The 14,157-nt window shown below is 41.0% G+C and overlaps 1 protein-coding gene across 1 annotated transcript in view; it reads left to right on the plus strand.

Moving 5' to 3' along the window:
- Positions 1-14,157, plus strand: part of LOC140212004 (RNA-binding protein with multiple splicing 2) — a 125,726-nt gene that overhangs the window by 40,650 nt on the left and 70,919 nt on the right. The window contains exon 3 of the mRNA XM_072282350.1: positions 9,075-9,113. Coding sequence (XP_072138451.1) covers positions 9,075-9,113 — 39 coding nt within the window. The remainder of the gene's footprint in view (positions 1-9,074; positions 9,114-14,157) is intronic.

Raw genomic sequence — 14,157 nt, forward strand, 5'->3', positions numbered from 1 at the left:
CTGCCCTTCTGTCATCAGTCCATGAACATTACCTCACTATTTTGCTCTTTGTGCTAATTTTTATATTGTATTGTAATGCATAGTACATTTTAAGTTTTATTTGTCACGTGTACACTGAAACAGGTTTTTTTGGCATCATTATCAGCAAGGATTGTACTGGGAGTTCTGCATAGCTGCTACATAACAAATTTCATGACATCTGTTGGTAATGATAAAACTGATTGTGATCTTTGCTAAACTACGTAACTGGTCTGTAATTAGTAGTGTAACTGTAATTGGTGCATAGTACTAAAGTAAAGGTGCAAATTACTGGGTAACTAGCACTACTGTAAAATATTTCTCTTGTTTCAGGGCAATCTAATGAGGGAATGGGTTTCTTCACTAGCAAAATTAGAACAGCCTGTATAAACATGTTTGGCTTTAATTACAAGAGGAGCAGAGGTGGTCTCCCTCACTGCTGGTTTCTCCTTCCTCCATGGGGATGCTTGTCTTCTGAAGACTGTTAGCTTGCATGAAGAGGCCTTTGTACAAAGTATGTCATTCCCTGGCTAATGTCTTGGACTTCATCATTTGGCAGACTGGTATGCGAGTGTGTTTAATAAACTGAAAATTTAATTGGTAGATTAATCCAGCAGTGCTGACTGAGTCCTTCTGGTAGTCATAACAACAGCTGTCAATCTTGCCACAGCATTTTGGCTTGTTTTGGACCATTTTAATCGTGCAGTCGAATAAACTTTAAGACTTAACCTTGCAGAGTAGCTTTTTAAATCCTGTTCCTTCCAATGCAAGAACCAAGTTGATTTTAAAATTGACTGTTATTTCAGTACCTGTGTTCTGCCTGATTAGTGCACAGCCCAGCTTGTCATACTTGGGTTAACATGCCGCTATCCTGAGGCTTCTACTTGAGTGAGTGACTTGGTTTAACAGTGAGCTTTGCTCTTTGATCGAGAGCCGAAATTGTGCTTTCCATGTAAACCCAAGCTACAGAGCAAGAGGAAGCAGTTTTCAATAGCTTCTCAAACAAGTCTTTAATCCAAATAGTGAAACCTGTCATTTCAAAAGTTGCCTTGAAAATTCTGCCAAATTCCAAATTTGAAAGTAAACTTATTATCAAAGTATGTATAGGTCACCATATGCTACCTTGATTCATTTTCTTGCAGGCATTCCTGACAGAACAAAGAAATACAATATAATTAAGCTCTACATGCACAAAGTCTGACTAATGTAATGTGCACATACTAAAAATAATAAATATTACTGAGAACATGTGTTGTTGAGTGAGTCCATAGATTGTGGAATCAGTTCAGAGTTGAGGTGAGTGGAAGTTGTCCATGCTGGTTCAGGACCTTGATAGTCCAAAGATAATAACTTCCTGCCATGTGTACCTCCTTGCCTAATGTTAGTAGTGAGAAGAGAACTCATGAATGTTGCTTTATTGCAACAGTACTCTAATAGATGCGCTCAATGGTGAGGAGGATTTTGGCAGTGGGCTGTGCTGTATCTACCACTTGGGGGGCGGGGGTGTGTATACGTGTATTGTGAATGACGTGGAGGAGCAAAAGGAAGCTCCTGCACTTCTTGGCTTACTGAGCCCAAGAATGTACAACCTCTTATGCAAACAACAGGAATTCTGCAGATGCTGGAAATTCAAGCAACACACAAGTTGCTGGTGAATGCAGCAGGCCAGGCAGCATCTCTAGGAAGAGGTGCAGTCGACGTTTCAGGCCGAGGCCCTTCGTCAGGACTAACTGAAGGAAGAGTGAGTAAGGGATTTGAAAGTTGGAGGGGGAGGAAGAGATCCAAAATGATAAGAGAAGACAGGAGGGGGAGGGATGGAGCCAAGAGCTGGCAGGTGATAGGCAAAAGGGGATACGAGAGGATCATGGGACAGGAGGTCCGGGAAGAAAGATGGGGGGGGGGGGGGGGGGGAGGAGAGAGAGACCCAGAGGATGGGGAAGGGGTATATTCAGAGGGAGAAAAAGGGGAGTGAAAGAATGTGTATAAAAAGTAACAGATGGGGTACGAGGGGGAGGTGGGGCATTAGCGGAAGTTAGAGAAGTCGATGTTCATGCCATCAGGTTGGAGGCTACCCAGACGGAATATAAGGTGTTGTTCCTCCAACCTGAGTGTGGCTTCATCTTTACAGTAGAGGAGGCTGTGGATAGACATGTCAGAATGGGAATGGGATGTGCCTCTTATGCAACTTAGTTACCCCTGCAAAGCCAGCAAGTAAGATGTTTGAAATTGTTACAATTTCACAAAAATCACTTGAGCCCTAAACTGGCAAAAGCTGAGAGATTTAGATTTTACATAAGGAATCAGTCAAAAGATGAAAGCATTTCTGAATACATGGTAGACTGCACAAACATTCCCAGTGCTGTGACTTTAGAGATGGACTTCTGGTTGCATTAAAGGATAGGCTTGTATGTGGCATGCATTGTCAAAGCACTCGAAAGAGGTGACTGTCTGAAAGAGGCCTAACTTTAGAACAGGCATTGACCATTGCAATATTGTTGGAGCCTGCAGCAGAACTACAGAAAAGGAGGGTAGAATGAGAAATGCACAATGTCCCTGAATGGTGCAAAAAGCCAAAGATGTTATTGATGTGGCAAATCCTCTCATGAAGCAAATGATTGTTAGTTCAAGAAACAAGTTTGCAGAAAGTGTCGCAGACAAGGTCACAGTGTGCAGTTAGACAAAAAGCACAATCAAAGAGAAAATGCACAGTGAAAAGTCTCTCACAGAACTAAGCAAATGCATACATAAAGTGACCAAATGTGAAACAGACAACAGTCTGAAGAAGGTGAGCTGTCATGCTAGAATTGCATAGTATCACAAATGACTTGGTCCAACCAAGCTGCCAAGAAGACACACCAGCACCTTTACTTCCTGAGGAAGCTGAGGAAATTTGGCCTGTCCCCTAAAACCCTCACTAATTTTTATAGATGCACCGTAGAAAGCATTCTTCTAGGGTGCATCACAACCTGGTATGGAAGTTGTCCTGTCCAAGACCGGAAGAAGCTGCAGAAGATCATGAACACAGCCCAGCACATCACACAAACCAATCTTCAGTCCTTGGACTCACTTTACACCACATGCTGTCAGAGCAGTGCTGCCAGGATAATAAAGGACATGACCCACCCAGCCAACACAATTTTCATACCTCCTCCCTCCGGGAGAAGGTTCAGGAGCTTGAAGACTCGTACGGCCAGGTTTGGGAACAACTTCTTTCCATCTGTGAGACTGCTGAACGGATCCTGACCCGGATCTGGTCCGTACCCTCCAAATATCAGGACCTGCCTCTTAGTTTTTTTTTCTGCACTACCTTACTTGCCCTTTTCTATTTTCTATTTATGATTTATAATTTAAATTTTTGATATTTGCTATTGATTTGTACTCCAGGGAGCACAAAGAGCAGAATCAAATATCACTGATGATTGTACACTCTGGTATCAATTGTTTGGCGACAATAAAGTATTACTGAAGCAGATCACAAAATCATCTGGATCACAATAGGTGTCTGGTGTAAAACTGAAAATGGAGCTGGATACAGTGTCAGTTTTGTCCATAAATCCGGAGGCTGACTACAGCAGACTGTTTTCTAAGATGCCATTAGAGAAGACCTCAGTGATGCTGAAGACTTGGAGGTGAAAGTGTCTCCCAAAGGCCAACTGAAAGTAAATGTGACATGTGGAGGCCAAACACAACAGAGCTTTGTAAGTGCAGGGCCAGTACTTTTAAGGGTGTGAAAAATCCAGCTAGACTGGCACTCAAACAAAGCTGTGTGTGACATCAATGACCAATGGCAGCCCAAATGTAGCACTGACCAGGGACTGACACAACTGCTTAATGCTAATGGAAAGGTGTTTGAGAAGGATTTGTAAAATTCAAAGGAATGAATCCCAGAATTGAATGGGATGAAACAACAACACCAAGATTCCATAAAGCATGTGCAGTGTCTTGTTGTGTCCTAAAATGGATGCTGAACTGCAGAGCTTTCCCCTCCAAGGTCAAGTGGAGTGATTGGGGCACATCCATTGTCCCAGTGATCAAGAATGGACAGGCTGGAGCCATTTCCATATGTGGGGATTTCAAGGTGAGCATCATCCCGGTGCTGTGCGATGTGTAGTATTCCCTGCCATGGATAGAAGATATTTTTATTTTGCGTCTTTGGTAGGGAGAGTTTTTCAAAGATTGACTTAGCACAAGCCTATTTGAAAATGGAGATCGAGCAGGAAGTTCCTCACAATCAACACTCACAAGTAACTATTCCAGTATAATTGGCATCACATCAGCTCCAGCAATTTGGCAAAGAGCAATGGGCAAGTTCTCCAAGATATCCTAGGAACAATATTACCTTGATTACATCATGACTGGCAAAAATGAAGGGCAGCTCCAGATCTTGAAGTGCTTACCAGGCTGAATGCGTATGGTCTGTGCACAAAGATAAATGAGTTTTTAAAGAATGAAATTTCATATTGTGGACACGTCATTGACAAGCGTAGCTTACGCAGGTCACGAAGGTTGAAGCAGTGCTGCAAGCACTCAAACCGGAAAATGTGTCACAACTCAGGTCATACTTGAGCCTTGTAAACTACCACTACCACCAGTTTCTCCCTAATGTTGCTACATTAAATGCACTGTTTCAGACAGGAGCAAAGAGGGAATGATCAGAAAGATGTGAAAAAGCATTTGAGGAAGCCAAGGAACATTAGATGGACTGTTCACCCATTGTGACCCATCCCTGCCCATCAGATTGGTGTACGATGCGTCCCCTTATGTCATTGGAGATTTTTATCACATTATGAAAGATTGATTTGAGCGCCCAAATATGTTTGCTTCAAGATTGGTGATGAGCGCAGAATGCAACTGTGCACAGATCGTACAACAGGTTCTTGGTCTAGTGTGGGGAATAAAAAAAGTTCCCTCACTACCTCTACAAACAAAAGTTTACACTAGTGACAGATCACCAGCCCCTTGTGTCCGTTTTCAATCCCTGGAAGGAAATTCCAGTAATGACTGCTACCTAGTTAGAACACTAGGAGCCCACTCTTATGGCATAGAGTCCAAGGGTACCAAATAACACAGCAACACTGGCTTGTCGCATCTTCCACTATTGGCAACTAAAGAAAAGTCTTCATACTGTAACCCAGCAGAAGTGTTCCACACCATATTGGTGGACCAGTTGCCGGCAACAAATTCCAAACCACAAAGGGAAGCAAGGAATAGTCTGACATTGTCAAAAGTCTGTGACATCACCATGCAAGGATAGCCAGCTCATGGTAACCCTATGTTTCCAGAGCTCTTGGCAAGATGACACCAAATGTTGGTATGTCCAAAGACTGTGGATCTCATGGTTCCTTCTAAACTGTGCACCAGAAAATCTGCGTGAGGGGTACAGTCAAAATGAAGTTTAACCTGGAACTATGTGTGCTGGCTGGGAATAAATAAATAGATTGAAAACTTGGCCAAAAGCTGTTCAAAATGCAACCCCACAGGCACCATAGGCCATTCATGGACTCCATATTGCTGTGCATACTCATTCAAAGTGGCCAGAGGTTATACCAATGAAGACAACCACCTCAGCAAAGACTCTCCATTCTGAGGATGATCTTCACTAGAAATGGGCTTGCCAGGATAAATTGAGTGACAACAGACTCAACACACATTAGAAGAATTCCGACTGTTCCTGAAGAAAAGTGGCAACAGACATCTTTACTCGGCTCCTCACAACCCAGCAATGAATGGGTTAGCTGAAAGGTTTATTAAAACCTTCAAGTAGTCCACTAAAATGATGGATGAGGACATTATTCCTCTGCAGCAGAAGGTGGACACCTTTTTTGTGTGTCAGAACTCTGTTCATGGAAAGGATTGATGTGTCAGACCAAAATGTCAACTGTTCATTCCTCTCCATAGCTGATGCCTGATCAGAGTTTTCTGTGAATTTCCAGCATGTGAAAGATGTCTTGTATCTGGGAGAGTGACACAAGGTTTTCAGTAGGAGAGAAGGTATTGTGTAGGGATATTAATGTTAGCCCACCATTAACTAGTCATTAGTCAGGCAGAGTAGCTTAATGTCCAATAATTGTCTTTTTATAAAGACATCTGGGCTAATTTCAATCATGGTTACTTCTGTGTTTCTCCCACTTGCATCTCAACCAGAATCAAGTTTATTATCACTAATGTCATGAAATTTGTTATTTTGCAGCTGTGGTACAGTGTAAGACAGTATAAGTTGTAGTAAGAAATGTACAGTGGCTTTTGATCTGGCAAGCTGCTATTTTGGTACAACTGTTAAAGTACAAACTAATTCAGAAAACAGCCGGAATTCCCTTTTTTTTTTATATAACATGCCACTTCGTTGAAACAGGAGGCTGTTGCTGAAGTTTCTGACTAGCATCAGACACGTGCAGTTGTGTGGCTGTGAGACACTACACTGTGCTTAGAGTGTAAAGTTTTTAAATAGTCCCGAGTGTGTGTTCAAAAAGCAGTAATTTTTGTCACTGATAATTGGCAAGAAATGAGCAGCAAGATATTTCAGAACTGTTTTGCTCACTGAGATTTCAAGTATTCAGGCTTGAAAAGGCCTGGAGCAAAAATGAAATTTCACTAATTCAACATGTTAAGAATTACAAAAAATTTAAAGGTATCACCTATAATTTTGTTTTACAATGAAAATGATTTGAACAATGCAATCGTCAAAAGAATTGTATGAAGGCAGTTCATTATCTGTCTGTTCTGATTTTGTTTGTGGCCAATCAAAGAAAAAAAAACACTGCAGTGTACACTGGATGAATTCCACCATCAGAATCAGTTTAATCTTACCAGCATATGTCACGAAATTTGTTTTTGTGGTACCTGTACAATGTGATATGTAATTGAATTGCAGTAAGTGTGTGTGTATATAATTGCAAAAAAGTGAGGTAGTGTTGTGGGGTCAGTGTCCAATCATAAATCTGATGGCAGAGGGAATAAAGCTATTCCTGAATTGTTGAGTGTGTGCCTTCCAGCTCCTGTACCTCCTCCCTAATGGGAGCAATGAGAACAAGGGATGTCCTGGGTGATGGGGTCCTTAATGATGAATGCTGCCTTCTTGAAGCATTGCTCCTTGATGCCCTGGGTGGTATGGAGGCTAGTGCTTATGATGGAGCAGACTGAATTCATAACTTTCAATCCTGTGTAGTAACACTTTCTTCTCCTCTTCTCTCTCTTCCCCCCGCCCCCCCCCACCCCTTGCCAGACCAGAAGGAGATGCAGCTAGTTCGAATTAAAAGCCTCCCTCCATGGTACATCTGTAGAAATTTGAGTGTCTTTGACATTCCAGATCTCCTCAAACACCAAATGAAATGTAGCTGCTGGTGTGTCTTTGTAATTGCATTGTTTTGTTGTGCCCATGATAGATCCTCAGATGTTGACACCCAGGAACTTGAAATTGCTCACTCTTTCCACTTATAACTATTAGGAACTAATCTAGTTTTGTAGCACTGTACAGCTACTAGTATTGGTAGTGTTCTAATTTGCTCTATTTTAAATACATAATTTGTTATTCAGCTAAACTTTATACATTAACTATTTCCATGAAACTTCAGCTAACTGAGTTAGCTGCTTAATTAGGCCAAAATGTACTTGTCCTGATGTACCCCAGTTGACTGAAATCCACTATAGTGCAAAAATAGTAGGTGGTGATTGGGGAAGGGAAGAAACTGTTAATAAAACATTGAGTCTTTAAGCTCCTGTACCATCTCCTGGCAATAAAGAGTGTCCTTAGGCAGTGGGGATTCTTAATGGACACCAACTTTTTGAAATATTGCCTTTTGAAGATGTCCTATAGTCACAAACCTGAAAGATTTTTCTCAAACACATGATGGAGACCCTGGAGGTTTTTTTTTTTTTAAAAAAAAAACAACAACAACAATCTGCTGGAGGAATTTGGCAGGACAAGCAGCATCTGTGTGTGACAACTGAATCCTGACGAAGGGTCTCTGCCTGAAAACATCAACAGTTTATTCTCCATAGATGCTGCCTGACTTGCTAAATTCCTCTAGCATATTGTGTGTTGGTGTTACCAAAGGGAAAAATATATTTTTTCCACAGATGCTGTCTGCTGCTGAGTTGTTTTTTTTTTTAAGCATTGTTTTGAATTTCCAGTACCTGCTTTTAACTCTGCCATGGAACTTGTAAGCACAACTTGATTGGTGCTCTTTCCACAAGTATCCAATCCCTCCACCAGTGAACAGTTGCAGCAGTGTGTACTATCTACAAGGCGCACTGCAACAACACACCGAAGTCCTAAGGCAGCACCTTCCACACCCACCACCACTACCATCTGGAAGGACAAGAACAGCAGATACCTGGGAACACCACCACTTGGAAATCCCCTTTCAAGTCACTCACCATTCTGACTTGGAAACATATCACTGTTCCTCCATTGTCGTTGAGTCAAGATCATGGAATTCCCTCCCTAATAGCACTGTGGGTGTACCTACTCCTCAGGGAGTGCAGCGGTTCAAGGAGGCAGCTCATCACCACCACCTCAAAGGCAGCTGGATGGGCAATATATGCTGGTTTAGCTGGCGACACCCACATCCCATAAATTAATTTTTTTTTAAAACCATTTCGTAAGTCTCTCAGAATGGTTTGTTGCCTCTTCAAAGTTCCTTTGCCCCACAACCCTTTAAGAATGTAGATTGGCCAGTTATAAAAGCTGACTACAATGCTGCCTTTAGATTGTGGTGTTGAAATGTGATACTTAATCCCACTAAGCTTTTGCAATCAGACTGCTCTGAGCAGCCCCACAGATTTTTAAGGAGGCCTTGACATTAGTTGTTCTGATTCTTTGATGCGCTACTTTGTGCCCAAATAGTTGACGTCAATAATCCAAATAAACCAGTTGAGTAATTTGGCTGGGCAACGTACATCTGTGTTATTTAAATTCTCTGTATTAATTTAGATTCTAGCGTAGTTTAATTGCAGTCCCCTTGACCTGAGTACTCCTCTGTCAAGTCACAAGTATTTTTACTATGTACTTTAAGCAGTAAGTTGTATTTTACTCCATATAATTATTTTTCCTTCAGGGATATGAAGGGTCACTGATCAAACTCACTTCAAAACAGGTAAGCATTTTTCTTTCTACCAATATTGAATATTTTTCAATATTCTGAAAAATGAGAATTTTGTGTTTTATTTTTAAAAATCCTGATCTGTTAGTGTCTGATCCTTGCTGCTCCTAAGCATTTGGATTTATAGGTCTAATTTATTGTCATCTACATAATAAGCCTATTGTTTTTTTGGTTTGGGCCAATATATTTTTCAGAATGTTTTCAGATCTTCTTTCCCCCCCCCCCCCCCCGCCCCCACAGAGATAGCGAAGGAAGAGAGTTGACTGCCTTAAACTAATGTTTTGAAGCATTGTTCATGTGTATGTTTTTCGAATGAACTGTTCCTTATCTGGTTTTAAATCCCCAAAATGAACGGGGATAATACCCAATATTGCATCATTGTGAGGTAAAATTTAAGTTGAGAAATTGTTTTTACAACTGGACATCGTGTTAACCCAAGTATAATAATTTGTACTTCAGTAAGCTTTAGTTTTTTAGGGATTTGATTTTCAACATTTTTCAGAATAATATTTCCAAATCACGTCAGTTCTTTGTGTGCAGTTTGTGTTATGAGGTTTTTTCTGCCTTCAGTCTGAAAACTGGAGCTAGGTGAAACCCCTTGAACAATTTAGTCGTCCCATCCTTTATAAACCATGATAATTTATAGCCCAATACTTTAACTGCATTCTTTGTCCTGATCTCTGACCACCAGTTTGTAATGCAACTTTTATTTTCCCTGCTTTGTGGATTTTGGGGTTTGGATAGGGGCCTGTAGTGCTGTCCATGCTGTTACTGGTTTTATCACGCATTTGTTCACTGTTCCATTGAGAAGCCTCTTCAACACTGTGCTTGGAGGCTTCAGGACGAAGTTTTATGTGCACAACCTCCGCCTCACTGCACAAGTTCTTCCCCCCAGCCCACATGCATCCTTGAACATTTTGGCAACATATCACCTCTGAGTGCATGCCATCCTCAAAGAATATACCTTCCCTTCCTTCAGCATTATTGTTCACTATTCAATCCAGCTGCTGCTGATCCTTGGGCAGAGTGTCATCCTCCCTTGTATCTAGTAGTTATGACAAAACTGGTTGTAAAGATTGCATCCATGATGCATGCAAAACCTAGCACCACTTTTGGAACACAGGAACAGGACCTTAGGCCCACTAATATTATTGCATACTAATTAAATGTCAACTAAACTTAATTGTGTGGATAGCCAGAGGTTTTTTTCCCCCCAGGGCTGAAATGGCTGACATGAAGGGGCACAGTTTTAAGGTGCTTGGAAGTAAGTACAAGGGTGATGTCAGGGACAAGTTTTTTTTTCCACATGGTGGGTGTGTGGAATACACTAGTGACAGGTAGTAGGTGGATACAGTAGGGTCTTTAAGAGACTCTTAGATGGGTACATGGAGCTTAGAAAAGTAGAGGGCTATGCGGTAGGGAAATTCTAGGCAGCTTCTAGAGTAGCTTACATGGTCGGCACAACATTGTGGGCTGAAGGGCCTGTAATGTGCTGTAGATTTCTATGTAAGCTAATGCCTTCTGACTACATAATGCCACTATCTTTCCATTTCCCCCTCCATGTGCCTATCTAAATGTTTCAAGTCCTAATGTATCTGCCTCTGTCACAACCCCAAGGAGCACATTCCAAGTGCCTGCCACTCTCTGGTGGGGAGATATTGCCTCTCGTAACTCCTTTTGAACTTGCTGCCTCTCACTTTAAATGCATGCCCTCTAGTATGAAGACATTTGGGGAATGCTGAGCTGCTTCTGAAACCTTCCAGTGAAAGATCTTGCCCAGGGTAGCTTTCACAACTCGAGTTAGGATGACTTGCAATGCTTTCTTAATGCAGTAAGTAGAGCAATAGCTAAGCCTTAATGTCAGCAGAGAATGGTGTTCCTGATACAGGTGAGCTTTTAAAGGGCAGTTCCAAAGGCTAGTGGTGAATTTAGGAGTCAAGTTTGAAATCTGTATAATGCAAAGCAATATTAGAGTAATTGTGGGAGATGGCTGCTGGTTCACAATTTGTGATTATGGACAAGCACGTGTAAAGCTGGAATGGAGATACTGTAAAGCCCCATGACAGACTCGGAGAATGAGATGAGCAGCATTCCAGGAAATACGTGTTTTTTGTGAGAACACAATAGAACAAAGTCCATTGTAATACATAGTGGTCGTACTGTTGCTACACTGATATAGTGATTAGGATTGTGCAGGTTGGATGAAGGGAAGTAGCTGTTCTTGAATATGGTGTGGGACTTTTCACCGTGTACCTCCTGCCCAATGTCACTTTAAAAGCTGGAAGCTGGCCAAATTTTTTTTAAAAAAATTACTTTCACGTGAATATTTTGCCCTGTCTAGCAAACTTTTTTTGATTTTGTCTTGGAGTTTCAAAATGACTAGGGTTTCTTTTTGCTTACTGTAGATAAGGATAGTAAATCGGCTTCATGTTAAGTTGCACATTCCCCTGTAGTCAAATCTAATTTGTACCAAACAATGAACAACAGGTGCCTAGAAATTCTTTTGGTTCTGATTCTCTCTGTACTACTAGGCAACATGCATCCTGTTCCTATATATTGTAGCCTGTGGTGCTCTCTAAAATTGATTTTGATCGAATGAATCTTTCTAGTCACAATACATGCTCACACCTGTATAACATGTCTAGTGTATTGTCTGGGATTCATTTTCAGACAAATGTGTCTGCTATTACGGTAGAATATTTTTGATCTCATTTAAAGGTTATCAGAAGTTCATGTACCATTTTGCAAAATGTTACATGAAGTTTTAAATGGAGAAGATCTAATTCTTGATAAATGCAGTAAATATTTCACTTGCACATAACAGTATATTCTTGCATCCAACTTGGATAACACCTGTGTAAATACCAGCTAATGAACTGTAATCTTTGACTTCAGGGTTCTGCCATTCATTTACAGCCCTGGCAAATAGTACACCCATCTGGTTATTTAATTCTAAATCTGGAAATGATTTTTTGGGGGTTTATATTCTTTAAATTGATCATGTGTCATTTGGTGCAGCAATACTTGCTGAGCAAATCACTTGAAATTGGGCCCATGTGTTAATATACACTGACTTTATTGGTGCTTTGCTACCAACTAAACCGGTCAAATGGTACATCTTGGATATCAATGCAGTGTAGTTACTGACTTAACCATCCTACAATTTTCACCATCCCAACAGCTGTACCCTCCTAAATTTGTAGCTGGTATTAAATTTTTGAGAAGGCTCGTAATTTGGCCAGGCTTTATAGTCCTAGAGAATTACAGCACAAACAAACCCTTGGGTCATCTAGCCCATGCTGGACTATAGCTACCCTTGATCTCTTAACCCCCTAAGCCTAAAGAAATTCCTCATCTCTGTACTAAAGGGACATCCTTCAAATCTGAGGCTTTGCCTTTTGATCTGAGACACACGCACAATTGGAAACATCTCCACATCCACTCGAGACCTTTCAATTAAATAATTTAACACATTGGATTAAAATGGGACTCTGTTCCAGTGTAGTCTTTTACCTTTCAAATACTTGTCTCCAATATAAATATCTAATAATCTGGCTTCATCCATTCTTGAGACAGCAAATTCCAGAGATTTCACCATCCCTTGAGTAAATTTTGAGACCTTAAAATGGCTCAGTTTTTTTTTTCCCATGTTCCCTCATTCATCATTCTCCCACTTGTGGAAATATCTCAACATCTATCTTGAAGTCCTCTTGGGTTCTTGTGTTTGAATAAGGTTCCTCTGCTTCACCCACTGTTCTTCAAATCCCTGATATTGGACCATACTTTTGCATTTTGTTGAAGAATTAGTTTAAATAGTTGAAGTGTTATGTCATCAGTTAATGATAGGGGTCCATAGCATAAAAACAGTTGGGAACTCTTGGCATTCTTGCATGGTGTTAATGTATTTGCTAGAAGCACAAACTGCAGTCAGCTAAACCTGCCTCACTGTACCCTGCTTTCAGACTTCCCAAGCATTTGATATCTTGATTTAGGCCAGGGGTTCCCAACCTGGGGTACGCGGACACCTTGGTTAATGGCAGGGGTCCATAGCATAAAAATGGCTGGAAATCACTGTTTAAGGCAGAACAGACTGAATTATTGATTCCATCCAATCAATGGACTAGATTAACACTTTACCACAAACATAAAATACTGAAGGAACGTGCTGGGTCTGGCAGCCTCTGTAAAGGGGAATAAGCAGTCAATTTTCTGTCAGACCATTCATCATGTTGGATTGGGTGATACTGCCATCGAGAGTTTTAGAAGTCAAGAATGAGGCTTAAAACTTGGTTATGGCTATTTATTAGGTGTTACAATTTTAAACTCTAATCCAGACTACATCAGGTGCTGATGGAGGGTCTTAGTCTGAAACACCAACTGTTTATTTCCTTTCAGTTGCTGCCTGTCCCACTGAGTTCCTCTAGCATTTTATGTATTAAGATTTCCAGCATCTGCAGAATCTCTTGTGCAATACATAAAATGCTGGACTTTTTTAAACCTGGATGCTAAGTTTAAAAAAAATAAAAATAAATAAATAAAAAATAAAATAATTGGCATATCCTATTAAAGCACTAGGTGAAACTTTGCTCAATATCTCCCATCTGCTATCCATCCAGTGATATTTGAAGTGGGTTGTATAGAGCTCTTTCCAATAATCTAAGTAAAGTAACAACTTTATCAAGAGCACATGCCAAGTTTAGAACAAAGCACTTATCCGTGCAATTGGAACTTGGTCCAGAGCTTGCTAATACTCCTGCCAGAGTTAGCAACACTTTATATTTGATCAAGACTGGGGCATTCTCTCTACATGTGTATGCTTAATGCTCAGGGGGCATTTCAAATTGTGGAGCATTGTGTTGTGAACCCCTGCCTCTCCATTGCTGTGGCACATATGGCCCCCTGCCCTACTAGTACCCACAACAATGACTCAGTGTGGAGAGCCCACCTCAGAATGGATGGGTTTTGGATGGAGGGGTGTGGAGGTGTGGCTGCTCAGTTCTGAGGTATGGAACTCAAGCGGGTGTGGGGCTATGACTGG

This window comes from Mobula birostris, chromosome 18, assembly GCF_030028105.1.
Source record: "Mobula birostris isolate sMobBir1 chromosome 18, sMobBir1.hap1, whole genome shotgun sequence".
Classification (NCBI taxonomy): Eukaryota; Metazoa; Chordata; class Chondrichthyes; order Myliobatiformes; family Myliobatidae; genus Mobula; species Mobula birostris.